The sequence below is a fragment of the Neovison vison genome, chromosome 12 (genome assembly GCF_020171115.1).
Source record: "Neovison vison isolate M4711 chromosome 12, ASM_NN_V1, whole genome shotgun sequence".
Classification (NCBI taxonomy): domain Eukaryota; kingdom Metazoa; phylum Chordata; class Mammalia; order Carnivora; family Mustelidae; genus Neogale; species Neogale vison.
The window spans coordinates 52,339,258-52,362,008 of record NC_058102.1 but is presented as its reverse complement, the minus strand read 5'-3'; the positions used below and the strand labels follow the sequence as shown (position 1 = coordinate 52,362,008).

Here is a 22,751-nt window from a genome sequence, read left to right as displayed (position 1 = left end):
TCAGCGGGGTGGGAGGGACTCGTGCCGGACGCCCCATCCCGGCATGCACCACAGGCCCCGGCGAGCGCCCGGAAGCGCCGCCTTCCCGTTGCATGCCGGGAGTTGTAGGCACCGAGTCAGGGCCCGCGGGCTGTCGTCCGCACTCTCCATGAGGCTGCTAGCGCTGGCCCGCGCGGCACCGACGCGGGGAGCGCGCTTCGCGCTGACTCAGCGGCGACGGAGGCGGCGGCGGCGGCGTTAGCCGGCCCCTCGCGCTCTTTCCCTTCCTGGGGCGCCGACCCCGCCCGCCTGCTTGCTAGCTTGCCGGCCCGGCGCCACGCAAGAGAAGGCGCCAGGGGACGCAGAGCGGCGCGCGGCCCCAGCCTGCTGGGTCTCCGGCGTTAGCGCTGCGGCCGTGGCGGAGGACGACGGCGACAAGGACGAGGGCCGCTCTCCCCGCTCCCTGCGTGCGGCGCCGCTCCGCTCCGCTGACCAGCCCTCGGGAGTGCAGGCGGGGAGGCGGGATGGAGTGATAGGGAAGGTGACTCGGAGCTCGGGGGCGGCGGGACTCGGACCTAGCTTGGTCCGCGCGAGGCTGCGGGGAAGTTGGCCGGGCGGACTGGCCCGGGGAGCCCCCGCCGGGGAGGGGTGCGGGCCGGGGGCTCTCCATGGCGCGCCCCGAGGCTGGGCGGACTGGGTGGGGGTGGGTACGAGCTGCGGCCGTAGCAGCGGAGCGCGTCCCGAGTGCGTGGCCGCCCGTTGCCGGGTGTTTCATCACCCGAATTGCCACGAGGCTTCCTTTGGGGAGGGACAGACAGGGGATGAGGGGGCAAGGGCGGCCGAGGAGGGTCGGCATCGTCTCTGGCCGATAATATAGTGAAAGTGGCCAGCGTCATTTGTAAAAACAGCGTGTCCCTCCAGTTTCAACTGCAGAGACCTCAAACTTGCTTTGCCTACCCGCCGCCCCCCCCCCCGCCCTGGGACAAAAAGGAGAAAAATGTTATTTCTGTGTAGTAATTTGCCAGCACAGACACGCCATTTCTTCGCTTCCCTTCCTCACAGTTCTGTAGGGTAGGCAAGCGTGATGTTTCCCTGTAACCAGAAGAAACAGAGTACTTTTTGAAAGTGCTAATTAGTTGTTACTGAGGGAAGTTACGTTTTATTAAAGCGACTTGTCAGCGTGGTGTTTAAAGACTGGAAAGATTCAGTCCTGGTCTTTGAACAATCTGTAGTAGGTGTGGAGGAGTTTCCCCTGATTGTTTGATTTTTTTATTTAATGGCTATCAAAGAAAAGTTAGGGCTTAATATTTTAAGTACGTTGCTTACCTTCTCCCAAAACATTTACTAGATGCATAATTGAAGTGTTTATCACATTGTAACAAATGTTTAAGCCTGCACGTCTGTGCCACGTTAGAACATTATGTGTTCATGCACAACCTTTAACTGAGGGAACTGTTAACTTTTTTGCACTGGTTGTAACTTTTCAGTTGTTTGCACACATGTGGGTAATTTACCGTTTTATGGATATGTTGCACTGCATATTGGTTATTATGCAAATTCCTTCTCTGTGGGGGATTCTTTCTCTACTGACAACTGTAACAAGTTTATGTTTCCTTAGGTTATTTATTGGCCAGGTTTTTTAAGACCTGTTTCTCTTGATAGAATTAAAGTGACTTGACCAAGCTTAAGGAATTTTCCCTAAATTAAAGGAATCTTTTCTAAGACTTTTTTAAAAAGATTTATTTATTTGAGAGAGCACAAGTGTGGGGAGGGGAGCAGGAAAGGGAGGCAGACTCCCTGCTGAGAAGGGAGCAGGGAGAGAGAGATCTCAGGACCTTGGGATCAGGGCATGAGCCTAAGGCAGCCAGTTGAGGCCACCCAGGAGCCCCTTGGGACTTTTTTTTTTTTTTAAGATTTTATTTATTTATTTGACAGCTGCACAGGCAGGGGGAGCAGAAAGCAGAGGGAGAGGGAGAAGCAGACTCCTTGCTGAGCAGGGAGCCCTACTTGGCTTGATCCCAGCACCCTGGGATCATGACCTGAGCCAAAGGCAGATGCTTAACAAACTGAGCCACCCAGGTGCCCCGCCATAGGACTTTTTAACCTGGGATTTCACAGAAATTCAAATTTTCTTTTTTGTGTATGCGTTTTTTCCAGGGAATCATCAAATTTTCTAGTCATTTATGGCAAGGATGGGGAGGAAAACCACTGCCTTTTTTTGCATTTTCCCATCTATTCAAATGCCCTTTTATTAGTATGAAATGATAAATCTGGACTGCTCTAAGTAGTTCCCATTCCCCATGTGACTAGCTCTGAATTATAAATAATCTGTTGAGGGCCCACTATATGCCAGACATCCTTTACATACCTATCTCACTGAGGTCTTTACAACTTTTGAGATAGATGGTCTTTCCCACTTTATCTCTATGATGACCCCTTTGTGGGGCTCTCTCTTTCACATTTCCTAGTTGTCCATGTGGCCCAGTTTGAAAATGACTGGATTGGAGTACAAACCCAGGTATTTCCAAACCCAAAGCCTATGTTGTACTATGTCCTAGAGATATAATGAGGAATATTTAAGACAGCTCTTTCCCTTTAAGATTATAGAGAGAAAACTGGTAAGTAGGCGGTGGTGACAACATAGCAGCACTTAAGAGGGGCATTTAATCCAGTTTGGAAGAATTGGACAATAGGGGTCAAAGAAGTGTTCTTGAGAGAGGACTTCTAAGCTAAATTTTGAAGGACATGCAGGGGTTAACCAAGTAACAAGAAAAGCAGTGAGTGCAAAGATGAAAGGCAGAATACCACTGGCCTTGCAGGGTTGGGGTGCAGAATAGTGAGGAGTCATCCAAAGAGTTTTCATCTTAACCCTGAGGGCAGTGGATCCTGCCTTGCTGTAGTCTGAACATATGATAGTAATCACAAGAGAAAGCTGAGCTTTTCTCTCCAAGGGTTCTCAGCGCATACCCTGACTTACTTGTTTCAGGCACGCCCAGGGGAAGACAGAAAAGCATATTGTAGTTGGCGTCCTCTAACCTGGATCAGATACTGGCCTCACCGTTTCCAAAATGCTGTGCGCCCTCACCTCCTGTTTTCAGTCTCCTGGCTTCTTTAGGCTCTGATCTTCTCTTTGGTTTATGATCATTAAAACACACACACACACACACACAGCCACAAAGCACTACAGCCTTTTGATGGGAGGAGTAGGCATTGAGAGAATAAATGTGATTTTCACATCATTTAGAATTTGTCCCTCAGTTATACGTTCTATCAAAAACTAAGTTGCCTTTTGGGGCTTAATCGTGTTCTTATTTGAGAATGATAGACCCTACACTATGAAAAAGTGCATTGCTTTCCGAAGACTAAAAAAATGGTTTTTGAAATAAATTTCTAAAATTATCCAGAGTGTCTGTTGTTTAAAAGTTAAATGACTGGTTTTTCTCTCTTCTGCTCCTTCCTCTTTCATTTGACTTATTTTGAAGTACTTGATAGACTCTCAAGTAAGGATATTGAACTCCAAGGTTAACTATTTAGTCAACCACTCTAAGTTATTTTTTTTTCTTAAAGGTTTGTGATATTGGTAAATGGAAGCAGGCAAATTAGTATAAGAATCTAGATGTGTCGTATTTTAATACAGTTGCAGAGTTGCACTTTTAAGTACTGGGGATGATTATGCCACACAGATCAGATGCTTCTATTTAAAGTAGAAAGTAATTTCTTTCTATACTTGATCCTGAAGAATAAGAAAATTTGAGAACATTAATTCCATATGTTAGATTTTTAGAAATTACACATTGTGGAGTATTTAGTAGGCACATTCTTCTGAGACTTATGTTCCTTTAGTTGTAATTTGGGATAGTTTCAAAAGAAGTTCTTTCATCAACATTTACACTTCTTTGCGTAATGTCATCCACTTGTTACGATATTCTGGATAAGCATCAGTTTTGTTTATCAAGTATTGTTTTCTTCTTTTTTGTGTGTGTGTGCAGATGTTTGTGGATTCTGTGGGATCAGAGGGCACGCCTGTTGTAATCAGAAAACTCCAAGAATAGCAGCAGGGATGGATGAACAGGCTCTTTTAGGGCTAAATCCAAATGCTGATTCAGACTTCAGACAAAGGGTAAGTTAAGTCAGCTTAATCAGTTTTTAAAGGTTGTTAACCCAAATTTGCATTAGAGGGCTTGGATTTAAAAACAAAATACATTTGATGGTAAAGGTTTCACTTGAGTAGAAATGAACAGAGACAAATTTGAAGTACTTGAATATATTCTGAATACAGAAATGGTAGCATTGTGATTGATGTTCTTTTTAGTTGGCTCAAGAAAGGTATTAAAATCTGATGTGATTCAGGGCAGCTCTTTATGTCACATCAATCATTATTTCTAATTATTTAAAAGTTGCAGTGCAAAGGATTGCTCAAGGAACTCTCCATAATAGCAGACGTGCATATTTTATCTTTATATTTCCTGACTTGGTCTGGACGAGTTGTTTAACCTTCGTGTTGGTGATATTTAGCATCCTTGTTATTTACTCCAGGCAGACATGTAAATTAGTGGTTATATATGCCATGTCTTAGGTTACATAAAATGATTAGATGACAAGGAATCCATTATGAGGTGCTGGGATATTTGAGCAAAAATAAACAATTAAACATGTTGTAGGTTATACCTGTAATCAGGGCTATAGCTGAATGATAAAAAAAGAATTTAAAGAATAAGCCTATAATTAAGTTTTTTAAAAGACATGGGTGTTTTGAAGTACAGGGTAAGAGGAAGGAGAAGCATTTTTTCATTCTGCTTCTCATAGCAAAGGATATTTTTTATAAATGACCTAATGAGGGTAACAGGCTCACTAAATGTTATTGCAGTTTTTTTAGTGCCTTTAAGGAGAATTTTTTTTTTTTTTAAGATTTTACTTATTTTTGAAAGAGAGAGAGAGAGAAAATGTGAGTGAGCAGGCATGAGCAGGAGTAGGTGTGGAGGGAGAGGCAGACTCGCCACTGAATAGGGAGCCTAATGCAGTACTCAGTCCCAGGACCCTAGGATCATGACCTGAGCCAAAGGTAGATGCTTAACCGACTGGGCCATCCAGGTGCCCAAAGAATTTTTTGGAAGAACTTTCTTAATTTTATTTTTATTTTTTAAGGATTTTATTTACTTACTTGTCAGAGAGAGAGAGAGAGACTGCAAGTGTGGAGTGGGGCAGAGGGAGAAGCAGGCCCTGCACTGAGCAAGGAGCCTGATGACCCTGGGATCATGAACTGAGCCGAAGGCAGATGCTTAACCCACTGAGCCACCCAGGCATCCCCAGAGAACTTTTATTAAGTAAAACAAAACAAAAAGACCCTCAAGTAATATCTAACATGGTTCTGTGCCTCTGCTGTTAAATAAGTAACCAGCCATCCACATAAAGGGAAATAACAGGGATTGAGATTTAAGTAATCTGGCTAGTAACAAGGTACCTAACAAACTAGTTAAGACATCAAAAGACATTTAAAAATCCATGTTTTTGCAGAGTGCCTGGGTGGCTTAGTTGGTTAAGCAACTGCCTTCGGCTCAGGTCATGATCCTAGAGTCCTGGGATTGAGTCTCATGTCAGGCTCCCTGCTCAATGGGGACTCTGCTTCTCCCTCTGACCTCTCCCCTCCATGATCTCTTTCTCATTCTCTCTCTCAAATAAATAAATAAAATATTTTAAAAAATAAAATCCGTGTTTTTGGATTGGGTGGCTCAGTTGGTTAAGGCTCTGCCTTCGGCCCAGTTCATGATCCCAGGGTGTTGGAATCAAGCTGCATATCAGGCTCCCTGCTCGGGGGGAATCTTTTCCATCTTCTCCTCCCTATTCCTGTGTGCATGCTCTCTCTCTCTCTCTCTCATTCTCTCACTATCTCTGTCTCTCTCTCAAATAAATAAAATCTTAAAAAATAAATAAAATAAAAGCCATGTTTTCTGTATGTAGATAAATTTCTTTATTTAAGAGTTTAAGCTGCCTACCTTCAAAGCCTTAGTCACGGGTGCCTGGGTGGCTCAGTGGGTTAAGCCGCTGCCTTCGGCTCAGATCATGATCTCAGGGTCCTGGGATCAAGTCCCGCGTCGGGCTCTTTGCTCAGCAGGGAGCCTGCTTCCCTCTACCTCTCTCTCTCTGCCTGCCTCTCTGTCTACTTGTGATCTCTCTCTGTCAAATAAATAAATAAAATCTAAAAAAAAAAAAAAAGAAAAAACAAAGCCTTAGTCACATAGTTGAAGTAGCATAGATCTTTATCTTGGTATTGCATGACTATAACTAAAAGCCTTTTACTATTTTGTTCAGTTATTAAATAGCCTTTTCTGTTATTTTTTATGATCCTTTTTGGAAATCATTTGTGGTTTTTTTTGTTTGTTTTGTTTTGTTTTATAAGATTTTATTTATTTATTTAATAGAGGGAGACCCAGCGAGAGAGGAAATACAAGCAGGGGGAGTGGGAGAGGGAGAAGCTGGCTTCCTGCCAAGCAGGGAGCCTGGAATGGGGCTCGATCCCAAGATGCTGGGATCTTGACCTGAGCCGAAGGCAGAGGCTTAACCCACTGAGCCACCCAGGCATCCAGGAAATCTTTTTTTTTTTTTTTTTTAAATTAAATACCACTATCCAACAAATTTCTTAAATACACAATAATTTTCTTTTTCAGAAAAGTAAATCCAGTGCATTGTTAGTGGTCTTAATACACAATTATGCTTTTTATCAATAAAAATTAGTTTTGTCAGCCTCAGATTTGGTTTTTTTTTTCTTTCAGCTACAGGTTGAAATTAAGCTTCTAAATTCAGGCTTAATTTGATATCCATTAAGCCAGCCTGAGTATCAGATTTAATTAGGACCAAAAAAGAAGGAATCTTAAAGGAAAGTGAATTTTGATAGTTCTGATGTTGGAAATCAAGAGTAGTGGAACATAATTAATTTTGATCATAACTGTCTACCAACCCCAATTCTCCATTGTCTGGCTGTAGTTCTGTTTTTTTCAGGGACAGTACCTAAAGTGACTCTTGCCACTTAGAGGCAGGAGAGCATTAGAGAAAAGGTATGAAATAGAAGAAAAGATAATAAAAGCTTTGACTTGTTCATAATTGCCACAGAATTTCACTTAAAAATGCCAGTAAATGTGGCATCTGGGTAGCACAGTTGGTTAAGCATCTGACTCTTGGTCTCGGTCAGATCATGATCTCAGGGTTGACAGATCGAGCCCCACACTGGGGCTCTGCTCTCAGCTGAGAGTCCGCTTAAGATTATCTTTCTTCTTTCCCTCTGCTCCTCCCCCAACACTTGCTTGCTCTTCCTCAAATAAATAAATCTTCTAAAAAAACCCCAAAAATGCTAGTAATGCATGCACTCAGAATGCAAAGACTTTAATTAAAAACTGAAAACTTTCAGGTGCCTGGGTGGCTCAATGGGTTAAGCCGCTACCTTCAGCTCAGGTCATGATCTCAGGGTCCTGGGATCGAGTCCCGCATCAGGCTCTCTGCTCAGCAGGGAGCCTGCTTCCTCCTCTCTCTCTCTGCCTGCCTCTCTGCCTACTTGTGATCTCTCTCTGTCAAATAAATAAATAAAATCTTTAAAAACAAACAAACAAAAAAACCCACAAAACTTTCATATTATTTTCACTTTTTTTTTTTTTTTAAAGATTTTACTTATTTATCAGAGAGAGAGAGAGAGAGCGAGCACAGGCAGACAGAATGGCAGGCAGAGGCAGAGGGAGAAGCAGGCTCCCTGCCGAGCAAGGAGCCTAATGTGGGACTCCATCCCAGGACACTGGGATCATGACCTGAGCCGAAGGCAGCTGCTTAACCAACTGAGTCACCCAGGCGTCCCTATTTTCACTTTTTTAATGGAATCACTGTCTTTGGCTTAAAACTTGCCATTATTTAAAGAAAATGGTATGTCAGTGATAATTCTAGCCCCTGGAACCCCCCCCCTTCTTTTTTTGGTAAGTGAAATATGAGGTGGTAATGCAGCATACCTGAGTGGTTTCCACCTTGTCCTTAAATGGGACAGTAAATGTTCCTAAAGGAAAACCTAGGTTTCAGGAATATTGTTAGTTGACAACTGAATTAGGTTCTTTGCAGCACCTGGGTTCTTTTCTTTATTTCCAAAGACAGACATTATTTATACTTAGGATGATAACTGGTGATGTTCATCTCCTTACCTTCATTTACATGGATCTTATCAGTGGGAGCAGCGAGTGAGACCACATATGAAAACCCATTACCCCATTTATATAACTCTAACAGAGCTTTTTTGATTTCTTTTAAAATCTCTAACCTGGGGCGCCTGGGTGGCTCAGTCATTAAGCATCTGCATTGATCCCAGGGTCCTAGGATCAAGCCCTGCATTGGGCTCCCTGCTTGGCTGGAAGCCTGTTTCTCCCTCTCCCACTCCCCCTGCTTGTGTTCCCTCTGTCTCTGTCAAATAAATAAATAAAACTTTTAAAAAAAATAAATCTCTAACCTAAAGGGAAAAAAATTTTACATCTTGACTCCTTTGTGTTTGTATAGACTTACATAACTAAATATATACTTTTACTGTATATAGTATATGTGTGCATACATAACTAAAACAATTTACACAAAATAAGTTACTTTTTTTTTCCATCCTTGGAATGCATTTAATTTTTTTTAATAATTTAAAAAAATTTTAATAAACATAAAATGTATTATTAGCCCCAGGGGTACAGGTCTGTGAATCAAAATAAGTTATTTTATTATGTGCAATGCACTCTGATATTGTTTTTCATTTTTTTATTGTGGATCAAGACCTATAAAATTGATGTCATCACTAGTGGGGCACAAACCACAGTTTTAAAGAATATTTACTAATTAAAATTAGGCCCCTCTAGGGGCGCCTAAGTGGCTCAGTCCATTAATTGTCTAACCCTCAATTTCGGCTCAGGTCATGATTTCAAGGTCGTGAGATAGAGCCCCACAGAGGGCTCTGTGCTGGGAGTGGAGCCTGCTTGGGATTCCTTCCTCTGCCCTCTGCCCCTTCCTACCCCATCTCTCTCCCTCTCTTTAAAAAAAAAAAAAAAGAGGTTCCTCTATAATGCTTAATGTTCTTTCTACATGATTTTGAAATCTGATCAGAACATCAGTTGCTTTAGAATTATCTAGCACTGTTTTTGTGTGATTTTCTTGACTGAGATACTTTTCACAGCTTGTTAGGATTACTGTTTGTCCATTGTCATATGTGACATCTGCATCTGTCATTGATTCCAGTTGCAACATGCTAATGGAAAAGAGTAGCAGAAGTAATTTTCATTTTCCCAACAATCTGGTAAAGAGCCCATGGACTTGGTGCTGCATCCATTCTAGAGTATACTTACTCTTTTTTTTTTTTTTTAAGATTTTATTTAGTTATTTGATAGTGCGATTGGGAGAAGGAGAAGAGAAGCAAGCTGCCCCCCCCCATGGAGCAGGGAGCATAATGCGGGGTCCAATCCCAAGACCCCAGGATCATGACCTGAGCCGAAGGCTGATGCTTAACCAACCAGGTGCCCCTAGAGTATATCTACTCTCATAACAAAGCCCTGAATTCATGAAATGAGATACATTTCCTAAAGCATTTCAATTATTCATACTTTTCCAAAATTTGTATCATACAGTTGGACTCTAATTTTGGTTTGGGTTTTTTATTTTGTTTTGTGTGTGTGTGCATTTTTTTTCAAGATTTTTATTATTTTATCTACTTTTATTTTTAATTAATTAATTTTTTAAACTAGGCTCCACACCCAGTATAGTGCCTAACACAGGACTTGACCTCAGAACCCTGAGAGCAAGACTTGAACTGAAATAAAGAGTTGAATGCCTAACTGACGGAGTCATACAGGCACCCCTGGTTTTTCTTTTTTTTTAAGAATTTTTTTTTTTCTTTTAAGATTTTATCTATTTGAGAGAGAGAGAGCACGAGATGGGGGAGGGTAAGAGGGAGAAACAGACTCCCTATTGAGCAGGGAGCCCAATGAAGAACTCTATCCTGGGTCTCCAGGATCATGACCTGAGCATAGCACTTGTGTATTTTTTCTCTTAATACTCATAATTACGCATTGAGGTCAGCAGAGCATTTTTATGTTGTCTCCTTTGCTATAAGGAAACAGTTTTGAGTATCTAACTGATGGAATTTTTTTTTTAACTTAAAATTTTTTTCTAGGAATGATCAGTAGTTGCACTTATACAGAAGCCAGAATTCAGTGTTTTAGCTATTTTTCTTCAGGTTGACTGATTTATTATTGATTAGCTACTCCTAGAATATTTTAATATCAGTAGGTTACTGAGATCAGCTATTCCAAATGCATTTATACATTCGTAATCTTACAGGCCCTGGCCTATTTTGAGCAATTAAAGATTTCCCCAGATGCCTGGCAAGTGTGTGCAGAAGCTCTAGCCCAGAGGACATACAGGTAATTATAAGAAAATTTACATGACTTAGAGGAATTTAAATTTCTGTGAGACCTGTATTTAGAAAATGTTTTCATAAAAGCATTTTTATGGCTTGTGTTTTGGAAAACCATTTAGTATAGAAATGAGAAAAATAGTAAACCAGTAATTTGGCCATTCCAGGATTAACTTTCAGCAAAACTAGACTTTGCCTTATGCTGTGTAGCTGAGAGCAGATCCCAGCTGGAATACAGTACAGTAAAAACTTCTTAAGATGGGAAGTGATCGTTGGTTTTCTAAAAAGTTGGCAAAGGAGGTAATCATGAATTGTATGTATCTTGCATTTTTAAAAGTATAGAAACACTCAGTTGGCAATCTTTTTATATTGGGCCAAGGTCTTTCCTTTATGTATATTCCATTAGCATTCGCTTCATCTTTCTTGCAGAGATCATACTCAGTGATCCATCCTCTATAATTTCTACTTTCGGTCTCTAGTGGATTGAGGAACGATTAGTACAGATTCCTAGACTTTTGGTTATTGTCTTCTACCTCTCCTAAGTCTTCTGGTTATCTAGCCCACATCAAATACACACAAGGCTTTTCCCTTTTTAAAAATTTTTTTAAATTTTAAATTTTATGTTGATTCTAGTTAGTTTACATGCAGTGTTGTGTTCGTTCTAGGTGTACAGTGTAGTGATTCACCACTTCCATACAACGCCCTGTGCTCCTCATAGCAACTGCCCTCCTTAATCCCCATCATGTACTTAACTCACACCCATACCCTCCTTCCCCTCTGGTAACCATCAGTTTAAACTCTGTAGTTATATAAGTCTGTTTCTTGATTTGTCACTCTCTCTCTCCCTCATTTTTTCCCCTTTGTTCGTTCTTTTGTTTCTTAAATTCCACATATGTGTGAAAACATAGGGTGTCTTTCTCTGACTGATTTCACTTAGCGTTACATACTCTAACTCCATCCATGTCATTGCAAGTGTCAAGATTTCACTCTTTTTATGGCTGAATAATATTCCTGTGTGTGTGTGTATACACCACATCTTTATTTATTCATCAATTAATGGACACTTGGGCTACTTTTATATATTGGCTATTGTAAATAATGCTGGTTTAAACATAGGGGTGCTTGTATCCCTTTGAATTAGTGTTCTAAGGTTTTTCCTTTTTGCAATATGACTTCATAGAAGTCTTTCCAAAGCCTTCAACTTAACTTTTCCAAAAATCGGCACTTTCACACTCACTTTTATATAATAGTTAATTCAGTTACTTAATTTAAAAAAGACCTACGGGGGCGCCTGGGTGGCTCAGTGTGTTAAGCCGCTGCCTTCGGCACAGGTCATGATCTCAGGGTCCTGGGATCGAGTCCCGCATCGGGCTCTCTACTCAGCAGGGAGCCTGCTTCCCTTCCTCTCTCTCTACTGGCCTCTCTGCCTACTTGTGATCTCTGTCTGTCAAATAAATAAATAAAATCTTTAAAAAAAAAAAAAGAATAGAAACCTTAAGTTCTTACTTACAAGAGGTGCTGATTAAATCTAACTTAAAACTTTTAAAGATTGTTTCATCTTCTTGTGTGTGAAATTACTTTATTTAATTCATTCATGTAGTCTAAGTTATTGCCTATTCTTATTTGGACCAGTTAGCTTTATTTATGAAAATTGTCTTCCGTGACTAAGCCCGGCCCAAACCAGCTATCTTGGATGAACAGATTGTTGTTCATTAAAGAGATTTTTGTCAGAGATTGTAGCTGGCTCACTATGACTAACTCTGTATCAACCCTATAGAGAGCTTGAGAGTAGATAATTGGTAGATTTCTGCCCTTTCTATAAGGGCAGTATATTTGTAACTTGGTTTTCTATATAAATTTTGGGCTGAACTACCAGTCTGTGTGACCCTGCTTGTTTTGGATTTGGCTGCAGTGGAACTGTGTAGGATTGAATTTTAGGTATGACGAGTTACCATCTCTGATTTGACTCAATCCCTGACTGTGTGACCGTTTGTCATTTTACACCTAGCCTTTCTACTGTAAAGTGTAGGAGCGGTTCCAGTAATCCTAACATCTAGAATTTAGGGAAATTCCTTCTGTTTGCAGGATACTTAAGGTGCATCTTAATTTTTTTTTCATTGTTTTGCTTGTGAGATTTAATGGAACTATTGAGCATGGAATAATTAAGTTCTAAACAGTATAATAAATGAGATCACTAAGTAGAAAGTAAGCCAGAGGTCTTGTTTGAGAAACTTTTCAACTATGTTTCACTAGTACTTTACTTTTGTTTTTTCTTTAAATTATATTCTGCTTATCTGATTTTCCTTTTTTCTTTTTCAGTGATGATCACATAAAGTTTTTCTGCTTTCAAGTACTGGAACATCAAGTTAAATACAAGTAAGGCTCTTCTCACTGTTTTGACTCTGAAACATACGGGGAGAGGTCACTTTCTAAATTAGTTTTTCTCTCTTTGGGAAAATCACAATACAGGCTGTAAATGGGGGTGTATGAGACACATCCAGTTTATAGATGTGTTTTTGATTTATCCAAGTGTTTTAAAAATAGAGTTAATTGATTACATATAAAAAAAATCCAGACATTTCACAGAAAAAATTCATTTCGAGTTTCTCTGGAAAAATCAGAAGATCTAGCAATGCCAGACCTGTTTCTGTAAGCCAACTCTGTTAGAGGTTAGCGTCAGAATGGCCACTTGTATTTAGAACCCTGCTTTAAATAAGCAAAAACAGTTAATCACTGCTTAGAGGGCCCTTTATTTGCCTATTGATTTATTCTGTAAGCCACAGACCTCAAAATGTAGATGTATTTCTATTTGAGAAATTCCACAGCTGCCATTTTATTTTAACATGAACTGGACCATAAATCAAACTAAGATCAATGACACTACCTTTTGGGCCCACCCCTATCTTTTCTTTTAAGCCATGATGAGAAGCATTATCAGTTTCTTTTAGGAAATTTTAAGTAATTGAGTGTTAGACAAATTTTCCCTTTCAGATATATGAGGCTGTTACTTTTTAAACCACAGACATCAAATATAGCCATCATTATTTTTCTTCTCTATTTTGAACAGATATTCAGAACTAACTACTGTTCAACAACAACTAATTAGGGAGACGCTCATATCTTGGCTTCAAGCTCAGGTAAAATAGTAATTACATTCAGTACATTAAGTTACCAGATATTTAAATTTTTAGTGTTGCAGGAGTTTAGAACTTTGCCTCAGAAATGTTCATCATTTATCCTCCCTTTGACCCCATAGCTTTTTTAGAAAGTGCTGATTTCAAAGATCTTGGGTATATGAAACTTAACAGTAATTTAAAATTTTTATATCAATCACTGAAACTTTTATGCTTTACATGACACGATGTTGAAACCTTGGTTTTAAGGTAGGTTTTTGTTGTTGTTTTTGGTTTTACTTTGTTTTAACTACTTGACAAAAACAGATTTTTTTGCTCACTCCTAAAGGTGAGCCCTCCTAGACAGCTTCTTCACAAAGAGCCCTTTGCAAGAAAGCCATTAGAGTTCTTTATTCACATTACGTTCTTTTTGTTAATTTTAATCTTGGCATATGAAGCAGTTAGGTAGCTAGAATTTCTATTTTTCTTAAAGAGCAAACAGAAGAAAAACAATTTAACTAGTAGAACCAAAAACTAGTAAAATTCTGCACATGAAACTTTAAAAGTATGAGAATAAGAAGTAAACATAGCACCTTTGTTTATTTTCCATCTGGGTAATCACTTAAATTATTTTGGTAATTTTCCAGCATATTTGTTGCATAGCTAATCTAGACCATATTGAGGCTTGGTGAGTTTTTGCCTGTTGATGATAAATAGAAAAACTTTTTGAGACTTTACAGCTTACATTTAATTTCATGGACTATTTCTCTTCGTCAGATGCTGAATCCCCAACCAGAGAAGACCTTTATACGAAATAAAGCGGCCCAAGTCTTCGCCTTACTTTTTGTTACAGAGTATCTCACTAGATGGCCCAAATTTTTTTTTGACATTCTCTCAGTAGTGGACCTAAATCCAAGGGGAGTAGATCTGTACCTCCGAATCCTCATGGCTATTGATTCAGAGTTGGTGGATCGTGATGTGGTGCATACATCAGAGGCAAGTAACTTCCCATTAATTGTTAGTTCTTAATGTGGATTTTGTAGGAGATGATGGGCACATAATAAAAAGAGCAGGAAGTCTTTCTTTGGAAACAAATTTTCTGTTCTTTCTGCTTTTTTTTTTTAAAAGCATATTTATTTTTTTAGTAATCTTCTACCCAGCATGAGGCTCAAACTCATAACTCTGAGATCAAGAATCTCATACACTTCCAATTAAGCTACCCTCAAATTTTCTTAATAATTCTAAATTCAGGGGTACCTGGGTGGCTCAGTCGGTCATGTGCCTTTGGCTCAGGTCATGATGCTGGGGTCTGGGATTGAGCCCTGCATCAAGCATTCTGCTCAGCGCGGAGTCTGCTTCTCCCTCTCCCTCTGCCTTTGGCTCTGCCTGCTTGTTTTCTCTCTCTGTCAAATAGATGAAATCTTTAAAAAAAAATTCTGAATTTTCTCTAGTTTGGGGGGTTTTGTTTGTTTGTTTGTTTTTAAGATTTTATTTATTTATTTGACAGAGACAGATCACAAGTAGACAGAGAGGCAGGCAGAGAGAGAGAGGAGGAAGCAGGCTCCCTGCTGAGCAGAGAGCCCGATGCGGGACTCGATCCTAGGACCCTGAGATCATGACCTGAGCCAAAGGCAGTGGCTTAACCCACTGAGCCACCCAGGCGCCCTGTTTGTTTGTTTTTAAGTGAGGCTTGCACTCATAACCCTGAGATCAAGAGTCACATGTTCTACCTACTGAGCCAGCTGGGCACCTCTAAATTCACCCAGCATTTTAAATTTTGTTTTACAAAGGAGCTTGAACTGGGCTTTTTTTTTTCCCAAGTGTATGTTGGAATTTGAGTATTACTTTAGATTTTCTTAACTATGCAAGCACTTTCTCCAATAAAATACACAAATTATGAATTTATGTATTATGAATTATGAATTTCTAGAGAAATGTAGTCTGTATTTACTACTGCTGTATAGTTACTCAGTGAGGAGGAATCATTGCTAATAAATCTGCTAGTTTCTTCTGTATTCTTAGTAATAAAGCCCATCACCGTAGTCTTTCTCTATTTATTATCCCATATAACTTTTTCTTTAATGTTAACACAGTAGAAGTTGCTTGATTCAAAAAAGAGAAAAGAAAAGATCAGAAAGAAAAAAAGGAAATAGCTTGATTCAAATGTATATAATAATTTAAGGTCATTATATGTCATATAACTTTTTTTTTTTTTTTTTAAGATTTTATTTATTTTACAGAGATGACAAGTGGGCAGAGAGGCAGGCAGAGAGAGAGGAGGAAGCAGGGTCTCCGCTGAGCAGAGAGCCAGATATGGGGCTTGATCCCAGGACCCTGGGATCATGATCTGAGTTGAAGGCAGAGGCTTTAACCCACTGAGCCACCCAGGCACCCCTATGTCATATAACTTTAAAGGTTATTATCATACATTTAAATTATTGCCATTCCTGGGGCGCCTGGGTGGTTCAGCATCAAACTCTTGATTTCGGCTCAGGTCATCATCTCAGGGTCATGAGATCGAGCCCTGGGTTGGACTTCACTCTGGATGTGGAGCCTGCTTAAGAGCCTCAGGGTGCTTAGGTGGCCTATTCGGTTAGGCATCTGCCTAGCTCAGGTCATGATCCTAGAGTCCTGGGATCAAGCCCTGTCTCAGGCTCCCTGTTCAGGGGGAAATCTGTTTCTCCCTTTGCTTCTCCCCTGCTTGCATGTGCTCTCTCTTTTCTATCTCAAAACTTGCTGTGCACGATGGCATGCACCTATAGTCCCAGCTACTCGAGAGGCTGAGACAGGAGGATCGCTTGAGCCCAGGAGTTATGGGCTGTATTGCACTATGCCGATTGGGTGTCCACACTAAGTTCAGCATCAATATGGTGACATCCCTGGAGTGGGGGACCACCAGGTTGCCTAAGGAGGGGTGAACCGGCCCAGGTCAGAAATGGAACAGATCAAATAAAATCTTTTTATTTAAAAAAAAAAGATTTTCTTTCTCTCTCTCTCACTTTACCCTCTCGCCCTCACCCATTGCTCTCTATCCTTTTCTCAAAAAAAAAAAAAAAAATTACTGCCATTCTTGGGGCACCTAGCTGGCTTAGTCGGTGGAAAATGTGACTCTTGATCTCGGAGTTGTGAGTTTGAGACCCTTGTTGGTTATAGCGATTACTTAAAATCTTTTTTAAAAATTAAAAAAAAAAAATAGGGGTGCCTGGGTGGCTCAGTGGGTTAATAAGACTTTGCCTTCGGCTTGGGTCATGATCCTGGGGTCCTGGAATCGAGCCCCACATCAGGCTCTCTGCTCACCGGGAAGCCTGCTTCTCCCTTTCGCACTGGCTGCTGCTCTGCCTACTTCTACTCTCTCTCACTTGGTCAAATAAAAATATTTAAAAATAAAAATAAAATAATTATTGCCATTCTTGCAGAATTTATGGAGATAATCACTGTGTTGTACAGTTGAAACTAATGTACCATCTTGTGTCAACTATACTAAAAAAAAATTCTTTTAATTAAAAATAAATTTCCATTCTCTTAAGTAGTTTAAATATCATGTTTGCATAGTATTGAGAAGTACCTTTTATCATATGCTTTAGATTTCTAAGTAATGCTTATTCGTAGTGTGTTTAATAAGGACTTAAATCTGGCTCTAAGGAATACAATGGAAAAAGGAAATTAAAAGAATCACAGGATACGATTTTAGAGTTGATAAGTAGGAAATAGTGGCAGGGAATGTGTTAACAAGTCTAGAAGTTTAATTGTGAGATACTACTATGCACAAGTATTCAGATGTCAAAAATTAGTTTGTGTGATAATCTGTGCACATAAGGTGTTTTGTTTTGTTTTTTTAGGAGGCTCGTAGGAATACTCTAATAAAAGATACCATGAGGGAACAGTGCATTCCAAACTTGGTGGAATCATGGTACCAAATTTTACAAAATTATCAGTATACTAATTCAGAAGTGACATGTCAGTGCCTTGAAGTAGTTGGGGCTTATGTCTCTTGGATAGACTTATCCCTTATAGCCAATGATAGGTAAGTATTCCTATACTTTAAAGATAGACCTACAGAATACAGTATGTAAAACTCATGAATTTGAAAACACTGTTAACAATTTTTTCCTCCTATTTCCAGGTTTATAAATATGCTGCTAGGTCATATGTCAATAGAAGTTCTACGGGAAGAAGCATGTGACTGTTTATTTGAAATTGTAAATAAAGGAATGGATCCTGTTGATAAAATGAAACTAGTAGAATCTTTGTGTCAAGTATTACAGTCTGCTGGATTTTTCAGCATTGACCAGGTCAGTAAATTTATGTATGAAGTTTTGAGAATTGCTACAATAAAGTAGGAAAGGTACTAATTTAAACATGCTTTCTTTTTCTTTTCTTTTCTTTTCTTTTTTTTTTTGTGTGTTATAAATTCTTGGTGACTATAAGGAAACATTGTATCCAGAAAGCCATAATGTTATCTGTAGCATTGGCCCCCATGGTAGGGGGGGCCTTACACCAGTTATTAAACTTGAAATCTGGGATGGTACCTGCAATTGTGGATTTCTTTCAAACTTCAAGTTGATTCTGATACTACTGGTCTATACTTTACGTAGCAAAGAACTATACTATATATATGCCAATATATTTTGACCAAAACTAGACTTAGTTAGAAATATTACATTTTCACTATACTTTTGAATTGTTACTCATTTGAGCCGTTGGAATTTAGGCCCAACAGAATGAAGGCTCTGGGTGTGGTAAGTAATTTAGAAACAGAATTTGAAGATTTCTATTTTACTGTGACAATGATAAAAAAAATTAGTAAGAAATCTGTTTTGTTGTTATGTCAGCTTTAGTGTTGTTCTTGCTGACAGAAGAAAAGTAACATTTTTTTACATTGTTAATAATTGTCTTATTTAGTCTGTGGTAAAAGACCTAAGATGATGAAGGTAACATCTCTTTCTATATGAGAACATCAGAAGGATAATTAATGATAACAATCTGAAGTTTGAGTTCTGACACACTGGTATGACCTTAGGCAGGTAGTTATAATAGCAGTTCTGTCACTTTGCAGCATAGTTAAGCCTTAAATTGTTATAAATTGTTACACATACTGTAATATGACATAACTTATACAGCATGTTTACTAACTTGAGCAGGTTTTTTTTTTGTTTTTTTTTTTTTAAGATTTTATTTATTCATTTGACAGATGGAGATTACAAGTAGGCAAAGAGGCAGGCAGAGAGAGAGGAGGAAGCAGGCTCCCCGCTGAGCAAAGAGCCCACAGCGGGGCTTGATCCCAGGACTCTGGGATCATGACCTGAGTCGAAGGCAGAGGCTTTAACCCACTGAACCACCCAGGTGCCCCTAACTTGAACAGTTTAGAAGGAAGGCTTTGAAACCACAGTTCTCTTTTTTTTTAAGCTTTTATAAACTTGGCACTATCTATAGGTCTATAACCATTAAAAAGAGTTGCTTGAAAGAGTACAAGTGGTTAATAATAGTAGAATTCAAATTCTAAAAGTTTTTCAGTCCAGGTGGTAGAATGGTTAAATGTCTAATGTTAGCTTAAAATTGAATCTTACAATTTGCACTTGATTCATACTGAAGTTCAGAGTTTTTCTTCTTCCTTTTATGTGGGTGTTTTTTGTTTGTTTGTTGCTTATGTGGGTGGTTTTAAATTGAGGTCTCTCTTGATTGCTTAATAGGAAGAAGATGTTGACTTTCTAGCCAGATTTTCTAAGCTGGTAAATGGAATGGGACAGTCATTGATAGTTAGTTGGACTAAATTAATTAAGAATGGGGATATCAAGAATGCTCAAGAGGCACTACAAGCTATTGAAACAAAAGTGGCACTGATGCTGCAGCTACTAATTCATGAGGATGATGACATCTCTTCTAACATTATTGGATTCTGTTACGATTATCTTCATATTTTGAAACAGGTGAGTCCTTGTTTTCCTCTTTTTTGCCCAGTAGATAATATAAGCAAGCCATAGAGAATTGGAAAATACAGGAAAAATGAGAAGAAAATACCCATAATTCTACTAGCTAATGATATTTACTGTTAAATAGTAATGTACTTCCATCTCTCCCCCAACTCAACTTCTTAGCCAGAAAATGAGAATAGCCAGGTTCTAAAATTCACTAAGCTTTAACCAATTAAAAATTGGTAACTAATTAAAAGCTACAGGTTTAGGTTATTTTTTCATTTTGAATATATTTTTGTTACTTTTTTTTTCCTTTTTTTTTTCTTCTTTTTTTATTAAGTAGGCTTCACACCTAGAATGGAGCCCAGGGCAGCAGGCCTTAAACTCATGAACCAGAGATCAAGACTTGAGCTGACATCAAGAGTCAGACACTTGGGGCGCCTGGGTGGCTCAGTGGGTTAAAGCCTCTGTCTTCGGCTCAGGTCATGATCTCAGAGTCCTGGGATCGAGCCCCACGCTGGGCTCTCTGCTCAGCAGGGAGCCTGTTTCCTCCTCTCTCTGCCTGCCTCTCTGCCTACTTGTGGTGTCTGTCTGTCAAATAAAAAAATAAATAAAATCTTTAAAAGAAAAAAAAAGAGACACTTAACCGACTAAGCCACCCACGCACCCCTGTGTTTGTTTGTTTGTTTGTTTGTTTTAAAGATTTTATTTATTTATTTGAGAGAGAGAGACAGTGAGAGAGAGCATGAGCGAGGAGAAGGTCAGAGAGCGAAGCAGACTCCCCATGGAGCTGGGAGCCTGATGTGGGACTCGATCCCGGGACTCCAGGATCACGCCCTGAGCCGAAGGCAGTCGTCCAACCAACTGAGCCACCCAGGCGCCCCATGTGTTTGTTTTAAATATAGTAGAAATCTTGTTAAACATTGTTCATTATTTTAATTACATATAGAGCATTTCTTACAAGCAGCTTTTTTCAATTAAAAATTTTCTCTTGGAGAATTGCTTCCACTAAGAACTTAAAATGTAGATGGTAATAGTCTCCTTATTATGGCTGATAGCCTTTTAAAAATTAGTAATTTCCCATTATGTCATTAGATGAGAAAACCATTCCTATTTTACTTACATTTGATTAACTAAATGAAGTTAAGCTTGAAATACTACCTTTCGTATTATTGTTAAAAATGAAACACACATCTGCCTACATACCTTAAGGAATTTTAGGTAATGGGAAAGACATGAAGATATGAAAATAGTTAAAATGACTCCTGGTAATCTCACTGTGTGTCTCTTAATGGACCTCTAGCTTTTTTTTTTGCCTTGCTTGAAAACAAGAGAAGACCATACTTTACTGTCCTATAAATTTCTTCGGTAAATGTATTATAAATATGCTTAAAGTTAAAATCATCTACATGTCAAGTTATTTAGTAGAAATAGAATTGCTAGATCTTATGTTAGGTGCATTTGAAATATAGAAAGGTATTGTCAAACCTCCCTCCAAAGAAGTGTGCATGTTTTAAAAGATCTTGATTGATTAGAAAAATATTTTGAGGGGTGCTTGGGTGGATCACGTAGTTAAGAGTCTGCCTTGGGCTCAGGTCATGATCCTTGGGTCTTGGGATTGAGCCCTGCTCAGCAGGGAGTCTGCATCTCACTCTCCCATCTCCCACTCCCCACCCTGCTTGTGCTCCTTCTCAAATAAATAAAATCTTTAAAATATTTTGATAAGCAAGTATGACTTTAGGAAACCTTATAAACTTATTGCTTACTTTTTAACAGCTTCCAGTGCTCTCGGATCAGCAAAAAGCTAACGTAGAGGTAATTGACTTTCTTTTTGCTTATAAACTGATACCAGAATCTGTATCTGCAGTCCGTCTTGAAATGCAGCTTAATTTCAAAATATATCCGATAAAAGGAAACTGACAAAAGACATTTTATTCTTAATTTTAGGCAATCATGTTGGCCGTTATGAAAAAACTGACTTATGATGAAGAATATAACTTTGAAAATGAGGTAAGGATTTTACATTGGGGAGAAACCATTTTTAAGTCATTGTTTACTTAAGTTAACATTTTAAGTTTTGATTATTTTAGAGTGCTTTAAAGTAAGAAGTATTTTAATAATCACATGTTTATTATTGACCTCAACCTTAGGTGGAATTAATAGAAGCTTCATAAGCCTTCATAATACCTTCAAAAAATAACCTTTTTGGTATTGTGTCCCTTTTTAAAACACTTTGTAGCATTGAACTTTGTAAAGTATTGACAGTATCATTGCTTATCACATTTCGCTTTGTAATTATAAGAGTGATGAGTTGAGGCCTGGTCAGTGGGCCTCAGATTGTTAAGAATCTGTGGGAAAGTGCAAATGAGTCACTCAGCTCTCTGGACTTGTTGTATTTATAAGTCTCATTCAGGATTGCCAGTGAGGCATTTAGCCTCATGCACAAGGATCATCATCAGGAGCTTTCTATCAACTCAAGCATCACTTACACTGTTTTGCAACATGCTAAGTGTTTAATTCCCCACCTGAGGCTTTCAAAAATCTTGGACTATAAAAAGATAATGGTGATGATAACCAAAGCATTATGCACTTGCAAAGAACCAGACTTGTGTATGTATGTGTATATATATATATATATATATATCCTCATTCATAGAGTATTACAAGATACAAGGAGTATGAATAAGGTGGTGAAGTTATCATAAAGCCCGGTGTGAACCCATTCTGGCTCTAGATTCTTGTCCTTAACCTCCTGCCTATCTATACTGTTCCTGGCTCTAGGCTTTTGAGATCTAGGGCTATGTTCAGAAATACTTCCTTGTGGGCAGGAGAGGAAAGGCTACTGACCATAGTAAGTTTTCCTATGTAAATAAATGTTAATGAAAAAATAAAAATACATATTACATTTAGAAATGCAGAAAACTATATGAGAACTAACCACTTACATGAATTTTAGGGTCTTTTAAGTTTTAAAATAAGAATTTTAAAATATATCTTAGGGTGAAGATGAAGCCATGTTTGTAGAGTATAGAAAACAACTGAAGTTACTGTTGGACAGGCTTGCTCAAGTTTCACCAGAGTTACTGCTGGCTTCTGTGCGCCGAGTTTTTAGTTCTACGCTGCAGTAAGTTTGTTACTGTTTTTGTAACGATTCTACCTCCTTCCTTTTCTCTGTGATGCGGTCTACAATAAGTGATTCACATAAATAATCTTTGTTACTTACTAAGATCTTTCTGTATCTCTGAACCAATGTATTTGTCTTCATCTTTTCTTTATTCGAGTATAGTGAACACAGTGTTATATTAGTTTTATGTGTGCATTGTAGTGATTCAA

At 38.9% G+C, this 22,751-nt stretch overlaps 1 protein-coding gene across 1 annotated transcript in view; it reads left to right on the top strand.

Moving 5' to 3' along the window:
- The first annotated feature begins 245 nt into the window (after nucleotides 1–245).
- The window catches only part of XPOT (exportin for tRNA), a 46,599-nt gene continuing 24,093 nt past the window's right edge, over nucleotides 246–22,751 (top strand). Inside the window, exons 1-12 of the mRNA XM_044229182.1 lie at nucleotides 246–520; nucleotides 3,969–4,099; nucleotides 10,318–10,400; nucleotides 12,713–12,769; nucleotides 13,461–13,530; nucleotides 14,284–14,502; nucleotides 17,346–17,530; nucleotides 17,630–17,798; nucleotides 19,197–19,433; nucleotides 21,195–21,233; nucleotides 21,366–21,428; nucleotides 22,418–22,542. Coding sequence (XP_044085117.1) covers nucleotides 4,040–4,099; nucleotides 10,318–10,400; nucleotides 12,713–12,769; nucleotides 13,461–13,530; nucleotides 14,284–14,502; nucleotides 17,346–17,530; nucleotides 17,630–17,798; nucleotides 19,197–19,433; nucleotides 21,195–21,233; nucleotides 21,366–21,428; nucleotides 22,418–22,542 — 1,307 coding nt within the window. The 5' untranslated portion in view covers nucleotides 246–520; nucleotides 3,969–4,039. The remainder of the gene's footprint in view (nucleotides 521–3,968; nucleotides 4,100–10,317; nucleotides 10,401–12,712; nucleotides 12,770–13,460; nucleotides 13,531–14,283; nucleotides 14,503–17,345; nucleotides 17,531–17,629; nucleotides 17,799–19,196; nucleotides 19,434–21,194; nucleotides 21,234–21,365; nucleotides 21,429–22,417; nucleotides 22,543–22,751) is intronic.